Source organism: Falco naumanni, chromosome 11 (genome assembly GCF_017639655.2).
Source record: "Falco naumanni isolate bFalNau1 chromosome 11, bFalNau1.pat, whole genome shotgun sequence".
In the NCBI taxonomy this organism is placed as follows: domain Eukaryota; kingdom Metazoa; phylum Chordata; class Aves; order Falconiformes; family Falconidae; genus Falco; species Falco naumanni.
In genome coordinates this window covers 28,056,072-28,073,381 of record NC_054064.1, presented here as the reverse complement: position 1 = coordinate 28,073,381, position 17,310 = coordinate 28,056,072, and the positions used below count along the sequence as shown (strand labels likewise).

General features: G+C 42.0%; 1 protein-coding gene across 7 annotated transcripts in view; it reads left to right on the top strand.

Moving 5' to 3' along the window:
- Positions 1-17,310, top strand: part of EPS15 (epidermal growth factor receptor pathway substrate 15) — a 72,209-nt gene that overhangs the window by 7,410 nt on the left and 47,489 nt on the right. For 2 of the 7 annotated variants that reach the window (XM_040610155.1, XM_040610151.1), the window contains exon 1: positions 13,917-14,103. The exons of 1 other annotated variant lie outside the window; for it this stretch is intronic. In XM_040610155.1, the coding sequence (XP_040466089.1) occupies positions 14,077-14,103 (27 nt within the window). In that variant the 5' untranslated portion in view covers positions 13,917-14,076. Of the gene's footprint in view, positions 1-13,910; positions 14,104-17,310 lie in introns of those variants that run through there. 4 more of the 7 variants (XM_040610152.1, XM_040610149.1, XM_040610153.1 and 1 more) reach the window with 4 other exon arrangements.

Genomic DNA, 17,310 nt, shown 5'->3' with positions numbered 1-17,310 from the left:
TCTTATTTTCACAGAGTTAGCTGAGAGACTGTATAGGTATCCTCTCAATGAGGGGTTTGGGTTGTTTGGTGGGCTTTTCTCCAGTAAAAGAGTGGAATGTCTGTGAGGACCTTTAGTGATGTAGTCTTAATTTTACATTTTAGTAGTTGAACCTTATTTTGCCCATTCTCTAACATTAGCAGTTTCACTGACTTTCACTGAAGCTGAAGTTGCTCAGAACTGCTTAAATACACCCAGATGTCATGGACTGAAACAAAGGGAATCCTACTCAGCTCGTAGGCAGCAGCACACACAGGGCGGCTCTGTTACTTCATTTGTAAGCCAAGAGCCTGACGAGAATCCAGGCCTTGTTGCATCTGTTTGCTTCCAAGTTTCAAAAGTTCACTCTGTTCTATTCGTACTTCCCAGTGCCCTGATAAACTATTTAATTTGAACAGTAACTGCAATGTAACTTCTAAGCAAATGCTACAATAACATTAATATTAAAATCTCCAAATTCTGCTGGAGTTAACCGAATTCTTTGGACATTTTCAAAATAGAGAGTTATATCATTTGCTTTCTGTTGCTCAGGAGAAGTAATTGTTGAAAATAAGCTTGTGAGAAATATACTAACAAGTAAATCTAGCTATAAAAATAGTCTACAGTATACAGTGAGACTTTGATTCCATAGCGTAAGCTGAAGTTGGTAATGTTTAGGCCATCATAGTTTCTTACAGTTGTGTATTTACTTGAGGTGTATACACAGTAAATAGTTTGTTTTAATTTACTAGTCAAGTTCACAATAGTTTGTAGATTAGCAGCCTTAAGTCTTTGGAAATAAGATACCAACAAACGAAAGCATGAGTTTAGTCAGGTGTTGCCAGTTCAGGTCAAACAGGCCAAAAGTTGTTCATGCTTGTGTGTTCCATTGGTGTTGATGTGGTTACAGGTACATAATAAAGAGCATAATTTGTCACCTTGACTTAAAGATTAAAGCATGTAAATACCCAAAGTTAAGCTCTGCTCTTCATATTGCATAGGAAAAGAGGAAGAGCTGAGCCTTTCATTAGTGTTACACTCTCCAGCTTATGCTGACTAGTTCTAATTATGCTGTTTCTAGTATGCCAACTAGAGAAAAGATGCAGCTCTTCTGAATACAGCAAAATCAGTAGCAGTTGAACCGTTGTCTTACCAGTCTTTCAAATTTTGGTTTACATATTTAGACGAAACAAAATCCTACCCACAGTTTTCCCTGATCCAACTATCATTTACATGTTGATAACATTAACCCATTCCATCTGTAAAATGTTATGTCTACTTAGCTTTACACTTCTGGATGGGAATTTAATCTGTTAAATATCAAGGGTGATGTCTCATACATGCAATTGCTACAGAGTCACTACATTATATTTAGTCATTGCACTGAATTTCTAAAACATGAGAAGGACAATGTTCTTTTTCTTATAGGTAGTGGACCAGTCTTACAGCCCGAGTATTTGTCTTGGCTGTAGAGTTAACTTACAATTTCTTTGTGGTTGTTAGCTTGAATCTGGTATACCCACAAATCCTTAATTGTAGCATTGTAGTACTTTAAAGATTTCTGGGGATTATCAGCGCAGTGTCAGCTAATGCAGTGACTCTGTGAAGCATAGGTAGTGCTCTGCAGTGTAACTGCTCTTAGTAGTGCTTGGCTGACTCAAGTAATGGCTGTCATTTCTGTTCCCAGTAGCAACATGGGCATATTCTGTGCTGTGAGTGCTCAGATGTATTCCAAGGGTAATTACTTCTTGGAAATGATTGATTTTCTTCATGCACAGAGAAACTGCAGTACGCAATCTGCCATTCCCTGGGTTTTTCGTGTGTACTATGTCAGGATTCCTGAAGTTAAGAAATTCAGACAACTAGATACAGCATTTGGGGAGATGGACAGATTAACAGGCGAATATACATGTACACAGATGTGTGTGTGCCCTCAGGAAAAAATCCAGGTGGAAAAAACTGGCATATCTGGGAAAATCAAGACATATGGTAGCTTTAAATCAGATTTACTTTGCAGTGAAGGTATTGCCTAAGGCATGATAATGCCAGCAGGAACAACGCCTCCACTTAGGCCAGCCATGGACCAAGTGTTTGTCAGGGGTCCTGTGGAAAGGTAAGGAAGTACTACAAGCTGTGGAGAACTTTCTGGTAGCAATTTCTGTATTGGATTTTTTAGATGCGAAATTAGTAGCCTTCATATTCTGGGCATTTTAAATTATTTATTTGTACTTAAGCCTTGCCAACCATAAGTTAAAGAGCAATTTTTCTGAACCTTCAGGGTTCACATTTTCAAGCTTTTCTTGGCAACCTTGAAGGCCAGAAAGGTCCTATATTTTGCTGCTTGCTTGTTGGCTTTTTTTAATTAAAGCTCAAATAACCCATGCAAGCTCTTAACTCCAGAGGCTGGAGCTTTATTAAAAATAAACAAAGAAAAAATTGGAAAATATATGATAAAATCTTGGTAGCTGGTAAAACTGAGTTTGTTTTCTAGAGCATGCCATATTTGAAAAGAATAAGTAGAAAGGCAGCAAATGAGAAAAGCATCTTCCAAGCAGGTAGGCCCTGTTTATCTAAAGTGGGACTAGAAAAACTTTTATCGCACTCTTCGTTTGGATGGCATTTGAATTGGCCTTGTGTGTTTGGCAGCTCATCTGTTGAGCCATCTGTTTCAAATTATGCATGCTCAGAGGGCACATTGCATCCAGGGACACAGTTCCCCCAAACACAAGACATTTGAATTGGATTTGCAGTTTAGTGATCTGTAAACATGGATGTGCAATCATACATCTAAATAATTTTGGAGAAATTGGAAGCATTCATACAGCTGGAGAAACGTGAGGAAGGTTATAAGTGGAAAGCCTTAGGCCATATTCACTGTCCTGTGTCTCTTGTACAGTGCCCAGGCAGTACAAAACAAGGTCCCCAGCTAGGAAATTTCTCTTTTAGACTGAAAAGTTCTTAATGGTCTAAGAGCTAATATAGTAACCAGTTTTACAGCCCATTTACTCAGTGTCTTAAAGGGATTGTAGGGTAGAGAAACTGAAATTTGGCTCCCTCTGTTAATGAATCATCTCCAGTTACATCACAGTGCTAGAGATGAACTGGGGAGTGAATCAAAAAGCTATAACCAACACTCTGAGAGCCTTTGTTATGCCTTGGCCAGGAAAGGGGATTTGATCCATAAACTTTAATAGTGCACTAGGTAAATTTTGTATTACTTATGGCATACTAGTAGCACTTAACTTTTTCGTATGTCATCTGCTTTGAACATACTTTTCTTTGGAAGAATATACTGCTTGTTCCACCCCTCCCTATTCCTTCCTGCCCCAGAATGCTGACTCAATTCCTTTTACTCTTTCAGGCAGCTTGCAGTTTTAGGCATTTCCTTGTCCAGTTTTCAGTGGAACACATTACTTCCCTCTCATCAGCACTGTGCAGCTCTGTTGTGGCTGTTGAATAACACACTGGCTGGAGATGGAAGAGATTTCTTTACAAGCAGTAGGTACTGACACAAGACCATCTTCTCTTCATGGAATACACTGACATGATGGACTTGGGTAGCAGTTGGGCAGTTGTGTATGAATGAAAGAAATCTAGCTCACATAATGCAGTGATGGAAGTAATGGTAAATCTAAAACCAGCCAGGAGGCTTGAGGGATAAATTGTTACAGGCTCTCTTTCTAGATTATTTTATTTCCTTTTTATAGGTTTTCCCATCAGCCAAAACCCCAGACTGTCTGCATTATCAGCAAAGTTTGAATCCTCTGGTGATGAGGATCTCACTTAAATAATATAGTTTATAGAAAATTTTGAACAGACCATTGACCAAATATAGATATTTATATTGTTTGGGCAGATCTTATTCAATGTGCATGAAGAGCCTAATTATGAAATTAGCTTAAGTGAGGTGCTTGGAAATATTTTTTTCCACTAGAAGTAGCAGACATAGTTCATTTAATCAAATAATTATATATGCATAATTTGCATATCCACAATTTTAGGAATTTTACTTTTTGTAATATACTTAACCTGTTCATCCGATCAAAAGTAGTTCTTTATATTACATTGCTTACTCAAGTATTAAGTTGTATTACTTTTTCAATTAGCCATCGTAAAAGAGCTACAGGAATTGATAAACATTATTTCAACAATGTTACAAAATTGAGGTACATGAAAGAAAAACAAAGTCTGATCAAAATTTTGCCTTTTTGAATCTTGTTAGAATAAATGCTTTTCTCATATGAACAATTTAGGTTATTACAAAGCTATAAGGGCAGGCAACAGAACTACAGATGTGTAAAAAACTCAGTTGTATCATAGTGGTAAAGGGGAGAGAGAGATATTCTCTGCTCTTCTTAGAATCTGCCAAGGACATAGGTGCTATGTTTTGGGCAATGACTCTTTTAGACTAATACCATCTGGCTGGCTTTCATCTGTGCCAGTCGTTACATAGGCCAAGCCCCCTGTCCTGCCTCTACCATACTGGAAGTAGGAATGATATTAAAAATACAGTAATTCCCAATTACCTGACTGGAAACATACTTATTAAGTGATTCAGAAATTCAGGGAAATGATGAAGCTTCTGTTCTTCTATCAGAGACTTTGATCAAAAGTTTCCTCATCCACGTCCTGAAGCAATTTTTCATACTTTTCTCCTTTCAAGACTAGCTGGCAGCAAAGAAAACCTGGCGATAGGAATTGCTCCAATTTGCTGTCCAATGCATATAATAACAATAGTTAAAACCCCCAAAGATACTTCACCGCCACCCCTCAGTCTTCTATCTTGTTCTTTTCATTAGTAACTACTCTTCTGAGATGCCATGCATATCAGCTTTGTTTCCTGTGCTTTATTTTTGGAAAAGACAGAGATCTATCATACCAGTGTTTTTCAAAGCCTGTGTCTGTGTGACAATGTTGGTAACTCAATTAATCTTTTAAATTATTCTGTAAACACAAGTCTCAATCCTGTATTCAAGATAACTGTAGATTTTTAAATTGTGATTGTAGGAACTCCTTATACCGGAAGAAGGGATTTGAAATTATAAGAATTAGATATTATGTTGACTTTTATTTGAATATAGTAAACATTGTGATACCATCCAGCCCTGTCACAAACTTTAGCTGTGTAGTGTTAACAGGTATTTTGCATACCTGAGAATCCCAACTACAAAAATAAGGATACTGAAAAGCAATAATAAACAGCAGATACCTGTATTTAGAAATACAACAATGTATGTTTTCTTGACCTTGATCTTGACAAGGTAACTGTATGGTTTGTATTTTGGGGCTGACACTTGTGCCATCTAGCTAATGGATTTGTTCTGCGTTCCCATGTAGGAGACCCGCAGCTAATTTTTAGCTTAGGATTTATTCCCTGCTTAGGAGATTTGAAGTTAAATTACGTAACTAAACTATATATTCATTTTACAGTTAACTAAATATCTCTACTGATGATTTTGAAGTATTTTTTTCTCATGCTTATCTGTATATATGTAATTTACTGTCATCTAATGCTATCACAAGGAAAGGAGACAGAAATTAAATCATATTTTACAAATATATCTCTAAGGAAAATCACTAGGGTAAACTTGATTTGAGCCGGAACAAATTATATCTCCCCAGTAAACAGGAAGAGACTGACAATCAAGAATGTTTCAGTGTTGGATGCAGTTTGAATGCCTTTTGAGTCACAGAGATTCTTTTAGGAAGAATATATCCTCTGTTTCTGCAACACTCAGCTAGCTATCAGATCTTATCTAGCTTATATGGCTTCTTACTCTGTCATATACCTAAAACGTCCATACTTTTCTCCTTTGGATCTCAGGGTTCTTATGTGTCATTTTTATACATCATATCTAGTTGTCTTGTGAGCACCTTGGGGGATTTGTCTTTTTAAAGAAGGACAAATTTTTGTGTCATGTTTACACAAATTAAACTGATATGGGAATCAGAAAAATCTGACTGGTTTGATACTTGTGCATCATCATCAGTAATTTTGTAATCTGATATAGATATTTATGTATAAATATACCAATACATTCTTCAATTGTTTCTCAACTTTTGCGTATCTCATTTAAATTAATATTACCAATAACAGCGGGAGTTTACTTGGCTTGTCTTTCAGATTCTGTAGTGCATTCTTAAGGCCAGAATATTTAAATGTAATTTTATATGTACACAGAGCAAGTCTGAAAAGCTGTTGTGAAACTACTGAAATCCATGATGCAGTTTTCACATTCATGGTCACACTGGAAGTATTTTCCAGGGCTGCTTTAATTGCTACTAAAACTTGAAGAAGCTTTTTTTATGAATGGTCACCAGACTTTTGTAGCTACACCTCTTGAACACAATAGCTGAAGCTGATGAAATATCTTTTATTACAGATAATAGGAAACATAAGGTGACACAGAGGCAGGCAAATCCTTGTCAGCTGATGGAATTCAAATTCTGTTAATGCTCTTTTGCATCTGATCAGTCATGTGCACACCTTAGTTCCATCAAGGCTGAACCTCTGCTGCATTACTTCTGCAACTTAATCTTAAAAAAAAAACAAACAAAACCCAAAAAAACCCCAAACCAGAAAACAAATCAGCCATTAATCAAATAATTTGGTCATCTGTAAGGATATTTAATGTTTCAATTGCATTGTGCGTGCAACTAAATGAGAACGTATGTTAAATTGTGAATTATTCACTGTACCCATACTTTACAGCAATGAGATAACATTCAGTCTTTGATATTTAGCAGTGATACTTATTGTATGTATTTAAAACATTTTTCATAAAGAAAAATATTTTAGGTGCTATCTCATTGGACAAGTTACATTACTGATATAGATAGTACTAAACTGATGTAGGAGAATGAAACAAGTTAATTACATGTCAATAATTAAGGAGTCCAGAAAACAAAGAGGTTTTAAGGCAACATTCCTCCATCTTACATGTTGACACCAGTGGGATTATGTGTTTTGCACTTAAAGGAACATTTTGCCTGCTGGTGTTGTGCAATAGTTGGCCGGGTAACAGGACAGATTCCTCTCCCTGCTACAGAGCTGTAAATCAAAAATAATCCCACACGGTGGTTTCTTATTTATGGACATACAGCAGGATTGTGGTTCTGCAAAGGGTGAGTGCCACAAAAAGAGTATCTGTAGAAGTTCCTACAGACTCACACCAAATGCCTTGTCTGCAGAAAGAATGCTGCAATATGGTATCTGATAGCTTTCACAAAGTACAGCCTGCCGTCTCCTTTACAGCACACAGGACTGATACAGATGCACCCAAGTAATGCTTTGCTCTTGCTTCTCACTATATTTGTCTATAATTTGTGATCTTCCCCATAGAAACAAAGGTGTCAAAACACATATTTTAGTACCATTTTCATGGTCCAATCATGTCATCCTTCCTTGTTTACTCTGAGGGCAAAATCATTAACACTTTTTCAAATGGAATTGATTTTCCACTATTAAGGCTTTTTACTCCCCTCCTCACAGCACCTTTGGCAGTCACAGTGCCATAACCCAGCTGCGGTCTCTGTTCTGTCACCAGTGGGCTTCCCACTGTAGTTCACACACATGAGAGCGGTTATTGCTGAAATCAACCAGAATATGATTTAAATTTAGGAATGTTTTTAACTACTAGTGTAAAACGAAATGTGACTATTGTGGGGTCCTGAATAAGGATGAATTTAAATGTGTGGTTTAAGTGTTTTGCTGTGTTAGTGCCACACAAGTGTCGCTGCTCACCTTGAAGACTAGGTTGTAGGTAGTAGTTACTGTGATTTGGGAAAGTTACTGGGGTTTGGGACTTATGACCAACATTATTGCATCAGTGTTATTTTATTTTCATAATTTCCAAACCATTGTTATGATTGTAATTAAGACTAGATGAAAATGAAAGAAAATTGAGAAAAAGGAAAGTCTCAAGGAGAAACACTTGCTAGTATCAAGATTTACAGTAATGCCATAAAAATGGCATCATGCCATAAATGGTCATGAGTTTGTCTTAAAGACAAATCAATTCATGAAAAGAAAAAAATTCAAATGGTCAATAACATGCTCTTTTGCCTAATTACTTCACATGTCTTATAATTCTGAAATGAATTAATAACCTTTGTGAAGTGCAGAGTGAATTAGCTTGAGGTTCGGGGAATGCTGTGAATTCAGTGTGTAGACTTTTTTATTTTTATTTTTTCTATTTACTTAAAATGTAATAGACTTGTTTTAGAAAGGTGAGCCATGCATTCCCTGGATTTATAGTATAGACAACATAACTAAAGAAAAAAGGAACAGAAGAAACAGAAACTGTTGGTAGAAGCCTTTCTGCCCACCACTTCGTAAACATGTTAGTTTTCAGCCATCATTTCGGTCAAATCATAGAATCGTTTAGTTTGGAGAAGACCTTTAAAATGAAGTCCAACTGTTAACCTGGCAATGCCAAGTCCACCACTAAACCATGTCCCTATGTGCCACATCTACATGTCTTTTAAATCCCTCCAGGGGTGGTGACTCCACCACATCCCTGGGCAGCCTGTTCCAGTGCTTGACAGCCCTTTTTGTGAAGAATTTTTTCCTAATATCCAACCTAAACCTGCCCTGATGCAACTTGAGGCCATTTCCTCTTATCACTTGTTACTTGGGAGAAGACGGCAACATCCACCTCACTGCAACTTCCTTTCAGGTAGACATTACAATGCTGATGTGTTTAATTTATAATGAAGACTGTTGCTGTTTCAGCAGTGGTATAAATTGCTTGTTCTATTTCTGTCAGAACATATATTAAGCTGTACAAGGAACAGCTAAATCTCCAACTGCTATATTAGCTGGACATCATGTCAGATTAGTGCCTATTGAAGATTTTTCTGGGTTTCAACTATGATCTTGAATTAAAAATTAAATCCTATGTGAAAAATGTCACTCTGCTGTGTGTCACCTTTCTAGTTTACAAAAATGTCAAAATGACCTTTTGTGTGTGTGTGTGTATACATATATATTTATATACACATTTCCTCTAATTCTTTTGGGGCATGAGGTACAGCCCTGTGAAACTGGCTTGTACAAACTAGTTGGAGAAAATATGCTTAATAGTCTTAATGAAAAGATAAATTGTGTATGTTTTAAAATGTTATAGATGGGTCTGTAGTGCTGCATTTTAAATTTGCAACTCTTCCATCAAATGTTTTGGAGAGATTCACTCAAGCCTTATTCAGGTTATTATCAATTGTAACATTCCAATCTCTTAATAAAAATTCAAGATTGTTCTTTCTAATTATCACAGCTCAAAAACAGTTTTGTCCTTTGGGATTCTGAATATTTGCAATATAAATTACATCATTTTACAAAAACAGAGGTACAATTGTTGCATAATGTACTTTTTTTCTATGTGACATAAGACTGCCAGTTGAAGAAATTAAATTCAGATATATTCAAGTATTTCTGAACATCTGAACAGAAACCACTGTTCAGATGAAGAAACATGCCTTAATATCCTAGTAAAGAGCACATAAAGCATATCCTGGGGTGTATTTCTAGTAAAAGGCATGCCTGCAGTTGTGACTTCCTAAAACAACTTGTGTCACTAGTCCTGGAAAGTACTCTGAGATTTCTGATAAAAGGTACCTTCAGTCCAAAAGGTCATCAAAGTTTTGTATGATGATCTTCCTCATTTCTCAGTAGGGATCTCTCAATAATCTAAATGTGGGAAAACGCTGTTTTGTAGTAGGAGCACGGCTGTTGCTTGGCTTTCTGAAACCTGTGCAACATCAGTCTCTGTTTACCTGTGAGCCTGTTCCCTTGCATTTCATTCTTTGATTGTAGACTAGTAATTCTTTTTCTGCCAGGATTTTGTGTGTTCGTGCATATGGTTCCTTTTTTTCACTAAAATTCAAAATGGTTTAATCCTTCTGACAATTAGATCCTTAGTTCTGTGTGTGTAATACTGGAGTTACTAATCTGTTTTGCACTGAAATTCCAGAAAGCTGGGTACATCATTTCATGTTCAGGTATGCAGAAGGCAGAAGTGAGTCATTCCTCTAGTTGGCCTCATAAGCGTTCATGGGTTGTAATAATACTTTTCCTAGAACGAGCAGAACAAGTCATACTAAATGCCAACGTGTTGTTTTGGAAAAAAAAATAATGGGCTTCCTGTGTGCCGATGTAAACAAAGCTATGATAAAGGAAGGGATGAACACTTAAGATGTTATTTCCAGGGAGACCAGTGGATATGATTAAAATGGTGTTAGCTTTACTAACAAAGATACTTGGTGATCATAAGAGATTTATAAAACACAGAAGTCATTAGTATCTGATTCTGACTTGTGTAAGGCCTTTCCACGCTGTCTTGCTGCAGCACAGGTTTCAAATCCCAGTCAACTGTACTAGAACAAGTCACTTTATATACTTACACAGAACCTTACAATGGGCACTTGCACCAAAACGGTTATGCTGTTGTCATTGTAGCTACACTGATGCAAGCTCCATTCTTCACAAGCCATTTGACAAGTTTTGATTGACAAGTAGTCACTTGTTTGTCCAATGTAGGCTTAACCTTGTGCATTGTACTTTTAATGAAGTAAAGAACACTGAGATCTGGTACCCATTTGACAAATGTCAGTACTTAGAATCATAGAAAATCCTATTATACTTACAAATAATAGCATGCTAATGCTGTTCTTGTCCTTTTGTTACCAGAAGTGTCCCGTACTAGAGGATCTTAGGACAAATAGCTCAACTTATAGCAGTTATTACAGAGCAGATTACAGATAAACATATTTCTGGTGGGAGAATTCATACTGAATGTGAGAAGGTATAAAATGAAACTGTTAATTTAAGTTTTACCTAGGTCATGGACCTTTTGAATTTCTTTAAGTTCTTAACAAGCTTTCCCAAAAACCCAGCACACAGTCCCACCATGCCCTCAACATTTACACAATTCTCAGTTCAGGAGATATGCAAAAGGGCAAGATTCATGGAATCAGCAATGGGAGAAACAGAGAAACAGGGTTTCCACTGAGGTGCAAATAAGGGGAGAGGTACATTTAGTAAGCCTCCTAGTTCCAGATGTCAGGAGCTCCTCCATCCTAGCCAAGCCCTAGTGAGCTGCTCATGTCTAAGCCAAGAAAGTAGTTGGAGGGCATTGTTTTGCAAGCCTGTCAACCGTTTCAGGGTAAATTTTATTAACCCTAATTCTTCTCTTGACAGAAAATAACTATGAAGTCCAGTTTTATGACCCTATGCCGGGTGATGACATTTCAATTCCAGCTTAGATGCAGATACCTATTTCCTTCTGGGAACTGCCATTCTAGATTCATACAAATCTGCAGTACAACAGTTAATTGTCAGCTGGCTGACAAGTACTGTTGTAATTGTCCTAGAGATGTCTGAGGCTGTGAGCTAGCTGCTTTAACTCAGGTGGTTGGAGGCATCCAGGACAATGTTTGTCTGCGGGAGGCACAGAATACTCAACAACAGCAAAAGATCCTCATGACCTCACCAATCCAGCATTGACTGAATGGAAGTCATTATTATTTTAATTTGCAGAGGCCACAGTGGTTACGGTAAGTGACTCTTGCACTCTTGACTGTGGACAGAGTGGTCATGCATGATGACTGTGTGTTTTGAAAGTCCATCCACCTCTCAGAGGAGCCAGGTGTGCTATATGCGTGGCCAGGGTGTGAAGGTACATAAACCACATTCCTGGCACTGCCTGCTAGTTCCTAAGCAGCAAGTGCAACTCATAGTCTGCTGCTGCTGCTTAGGAGAGCTCAACAGCAGTATGAAAAGGCTCTCCGCATCAGCAGACTGCTGTGCACCTCACAGTTTGAGGAAGCAAAATGGTGGGTTTTCTTGTGTTTATTTTTTAACTCAGAGACTTCAGGAAGGTCAGGCTGTCAGGGGCAGTCATTTGGCCAGAGCAAGCGTACCTCCTGGACAGAGGTCCCATCTGCTCAGAGGGAACATGGGACCTTTAATCGTGCTCTGGGTGAGGCTGCCCTGTTTGAAGGGCTCTGATGGGAGAGGCGAGTACCTATACAAGTCCCTGGTGTTCCTTGACTCAACACCCTTATTTCAGTAGCCTCGCTGCAGCTGTGGGTCTAGTCCTGGACCAGATGGGAAACGCTTGATGATCAATACCCAGCAGAGGGAAAGGAAGCAGCAGCCAGAACACATCTGCTGAGTCAGACAGCCTGCCCACAAAATCCTGCTCGCAACAACTCTCAACATCAAGCCTCTAACTCCAGAGCCAGGTCCCATTACCCGGTTTTGCATTTTCCTTCTATTTGCAATGAGAAAACACCACCCTGGGCGTAGCCTCTCTCCTGAGAGGCCGTTACCAAGCAGTAGCTGTTCTCCTCGCCCAGGGAGAGGAGACTGAGAGAAGAAAACAACTGGGAGAGCAAAGGGCATCCATGTGAGGTCATGGCAGCTAACAGAAACCCAGGCCCTTCAAACCTCTACTGAGGGACCACCTCCCAAATACTAACAGACTCAAATATTGCTGTCCCCAGGAGACACAGCTATAGTTTTACAATCTTCTGGTTTAATTTCCAAGTATTAATTATTGTGGGATAGTATTCCAATTTTAATCAAAGAAGACAAAAATCAACCTAGAAAAATAATTGCCTGTGCTGTTTTCTAGGGATTTTACTTAGTAGGAAATGAGTGTGAGGTGAAGTAGAGGCATGACAATGAGTATGTGAATATTTTTATATTTATTGTGTTTGCTTTTTATATTCTTCCCCTCCATATCTTCTTTTTCTTGCTGAAATGACTGAGAAACAGGTCGGTAAAGCAGAGCTTCTATAAAATTCTTTGTTAGAGAATAGGTGGGAAGGAGCGATCCCACATGTTTCGTGACAGATGATGAGAAATAGCAGCTCAGAATGACTGCCAGCTGAGGAATGACGGGATGCAGAGGTGGGGCGTGAGCATTAGCACAGGCATGAAACCAAGCTGAAGACAAAAAAATGCAGAGTGGTAGCAAATTAAAAACAGTGAAAGACACCAAAGCGCATTGTGAAACCTTTCCAATAATCAGGTATGACTCCAGGTAATTTCCTCTTGTTGGTCTAAATGTGTTTTTCAAGTTTAAATTTGTGCCTAATCCACCTTGGGGTAAAGTAAAGAAATAGCCGTGTTTCCCTGCGCCCACGGTGACATGGACAATGTGGTGGTGCAAAATGCTCAGAAGAGCGGCTGGAACAGCCCGTGGGTGGGAATGAGCAGGTACAGGAGCCGCCGGTGCCCTCCTGTTCCCTGGCAGAGCAGGGAGGTTTGCCTGGGCCAAGCCGGAGCCCTAAGCGGGAGGAAGAGCAGGAGTAAGCAGTGGCACGAGTACCGCTCACAGCCTGTTTGTACACAACTGTTTGTTATGTGTTAGGAGAACGCGGTACAATTTGCTTCCCTCTGCAGCTGGCTCCTCTTGCCCCCTGTCCTGTCTGAGGGTTTCTCCTGTGGCAAGGGCTGCCCGTTGCATGCCTTCTGCACCCCCCTCCCGAGGCCTGGCAGGGGCAGGCCGCACGCCCCAGGCCTGCAGCTCCCTGTGAGCGGGGCGGCCGGCGGCAGAGCCCAGAGCCCGGGCCCGGGCTGCCCCTCGCTGCTGCCCAGCCGGAGGGGTCCACCCGCCGCTTCCTCCCGGGCGGCCCAGCCCCGGTACGGCCCAGCCCAGCCCAGCCCTGACACCTCCGGGTCGGGCCCTCCCCCGCCTGTGCCTCGGCTGACCCGGAACGCCCCAAGCCCCTCCGGCAGGGGCAGGGCCGACAGCGGGGCAGGCAAGGGCGAGGTGCCGGCAGCGTTGGCCGCCGCACCGGGCCGAAGGCTCCGGCTCCGGGTTTTTGCTGCAGCTGTCTGGCGCGGGCTCCGGCTCCGGCGCCCGGTTTTGCTGGCGGCCCCCGCTGCCGCGCGCCGTGGCGGGGCGGGCTCCGGCTCCGGCCGTCGGCGGGCGCGGATCCGGTGCCGGGTTTTGGCCGGGGCCGGCTGGGGAAGTTGCCGAAGTTGGGCCGCGGGTGCCGGGGCCGCGGCGCGTCCTTCCTGCGGCCCGGCCGGTGCATGATGGAAGCAGCATGGCCGCCCACCTCTCCCTGACACAGGTACCTCCCGCCGCGGGCGCGGGGGCTCCCCGCTCCTGCCCGCCGCTCGCCTTCCTCTGCCGGCCGGCTGCGAGGCCCGGCGCCTCCCGGGGCTGGGGCGGGGGGTGCTCGGGACAGCAGCGGGGCCCGGGCGGTGGCGGAGCGGCTCGGTGCAGCCCGGCGGGCCCCCGGGCGGCGCGGCTTTGTGTGGCCGCCGCCGCCCCTCAGCCCTGCCCCGCCGCGCTAACGGCCGCCGGCGCTGTCAGGTGGCGGCTGAAGCGCGGCGGGGGCAGGGGCGCCGCGGTGGCGGGGCGGGCAGGCAGCCCCTGGCCGCGCAGGGAGCCCGCCCGGCCGCAGGTGCCGCTGAGCGGGGCACGGCCGCGCCCCCCCCCCGCCGCCGGGGAGCGGCCCTCCGGGTGGGCAGCCCACAGGGGTCCGGGCTGCGGCGGCTGTAGTCGCTCTTGGCCTTTTGTCTTCCGTAAAAGCACAGGGCGCCTGGTTTACACAAGAAAAAAATCGACACTATTACCACAAAAATGCCGCTCCCCGGGCTTGGGAGGCAGGGGGCGGCCTGGGAGCGAGGGGCGCGCCGGCTGCGGGCGGGGGCCGGTGAGGAGCCTGTGCGGGGCGCGGCAGCGGGCCCGGGGGGCGGCCGGGGAGCGGGCAGCCTGCCGGAGGGGCGGCCCGGGGGAGCCTGGTTCTTGTCGGAACAGAAACGTAACTCCGAAGGTCTGGCTTGGAAGTCATCGTACCTGTCCCCCTGTGGGCCCCGCGGTGCGGGGACGCCGTTTCTGCGTGCTGCCCATGGTGAAGGGCTTTGCGGGCGGGGGGGTCTGAGCACCTGGAGACCCCTTGGCACCTGTGGTGCTCAGGGATCTCCCTTTGCCAAGCCTTTGCCGCTGGGATTTTTTCTTCGGTGGTAGTAGCATGGCTTCGTGCAAGTTCTTGTATACTTCAGGGCTGCGTCTAGAGATTTCATAGCTCATAAACTGCACATTCTGCTACTTTTTTTGTTTCATTTAGCGGTGACGTGAGAAACTTGCATTCCTACCTGCCACAAGCTGGAGGCAGGCCTGTTGGTGCACAGGCTCCTGGCTTGGGATGCTTCCATCTGATGATCATTTGTCACGTTTACAGAAAGTAAAGCTGGTCAATAAACGTGCATCACTTAATCATGTAGAAGTAAGCTTAAAATTTGGCAGCAAGGCGGCTTGATTTGTAGTCACTCACGTAGTTGACTTTTGAGAAAATCATCTGTTTCAAGGAAAGGAAGGAGGATAGTTCTGTGAAAAGACAAACTTCAGATAAGTAGAGAATGTAAATAATGAGCGTGTCTTTAAAGGTCTGAAGGTATAGTTATGAAGTACAGCACCTTCTGTGAAAGCTTGCTTTAATACTAAAAAATACTAGGTTAGCCTTTTCTGTGTCTCTTTTTTTCAGCAGTGTTGAAGCAAAAGAAAAAGGTTTAAAACATCGCCTTACTGAAGAGAAAAGAAGATTTCCTACACCAGCAGCCTTAATTCTGTTGGTCTAAAGGCTCGTTATTTGGGGAGAGGGGAGGAGTGTCCGTTCTGGTGTGTTCTACAGCAAGACATTATTGCTTACAGGCTGTGTAATCCTTTCTTTGTAGAATTTACTTTTTTTTTGGTCACATGGAAGGGGGACTAAATGCAAACGTGATAATGTTGACACAAGCAGAAAAATTGCCAGTATCCTTTAAGCCTTTGTGACTACAGCTTTCCACCAGTGGTTAAATTGAGGAAGCTATTTCTGTTGTTGTTGACCGTTTGTGTGGGGATTTATTTTTTGTGTATTTTTTTTCTTCTCGCATTGCGCGAGAACCGTCTTAGAAAGTCATGCAGCCTAAAGATGATTTCTTCAATGTAGGTTCTAACTTCTGGAATTTCAGTGTTATGAAAAGTTACAACAAATAGTTACATGTTCTAAATCTGTTCAGATGAGCATGAGGAAGTGAAAAAGACAGTGTAGGGGGTGGGGGTACAGTTACCAGCTGCAGTTAGATCAGTTACAAACACCAGCAATAAAAAGTATGAGATCAGCACTTTCTGTTGTACCTACATGCAGAGAATAAGAGGCATATTAACTTGCAGTCAAGCTCACAATTGTGTCAGGTTTTATTTTCCCCTTCCCCTGTTTGGTTTAACTGTGATTTAATATGGCTAGGAAGTAGGGTGTTTCCAAGTGAAACTAGGGTATTTTCAGATGACTCTGCAGCTGCAGTGTCTGAGAGGGCTGGAGATCCTTTATTTGAATATCGAAACACTGCTTAACTAATTTGAGACTTTTTGGTGCTAACTGTATTCAGTTGACTGATCAGTACAAATATTTCAGGACCATATAGCTGTAGTGAAATTTATTACACCATGCATGCTTGAAAGAACATTGCAAACTGAAGGTGATTAACCTTCCCCTCCTCCCCCCAGTTTAGTAATAATCTTAAGTCTCTTTTATTTCCCATTTTGAACCCATTCTGCAACATCTTGTTGCCACTTGTATTTGCTCAGCAAGTGTTATGGTCTGAGCATAACTGAATTTAATGTAGAACTTCTAAGGAAATTTCGACCATGGGAATGTTTTGTTGTGGTTGCCTTTTGTTTGGAAACAAGCTAGCAAAGTCACTGAGAAGGAACTGTTCCTATCTCACAAATTGTCATCTGTTGTCAGAAAACTCAAATTAAGCTATAAGCCAACGTGAGGAGTTGTGTTTTTTACCTTCGAAGGATGGTTGCTTATCTGGCCTATCTCATTTAGGGAGGAAGAACAGGAAACTGAAGATGTGGAAAATGCATGTTGAGAGTGGGAAGACAGCGTTTTTGAAAGCTGGTGTGATAACTTATTGTTGCTCTTGAAAATTCAACTTGTGTATTCTGAAAAACCTGCCTATGTGTGATTGAAGGGAAAGCCCACGGTTTGGGGAAGGACTGTAAAGAAATACTTGAGGAGAATAGGAAAATAACTTTTTGTGTTTGTTTTCCTGGTGTCCTGAAATGCTTTTTGTGAAAGATGTAGTAGTGGTCTTAAAGCAGTTATAGCCGCACAACAAGACAGTTGTGTAAAATTTGTATCCTAACTAGCTGCAGGTCTCAGTTTAAACTTCAGCATTGTGTCACGGAGTCCAGAACACCGTGCTTTGTCGTTGAAGGGAAGCATCAAATATTACAACTGAGGCTAAGCTAGATAGATACTTGTTAATCCTGGCAATGCACG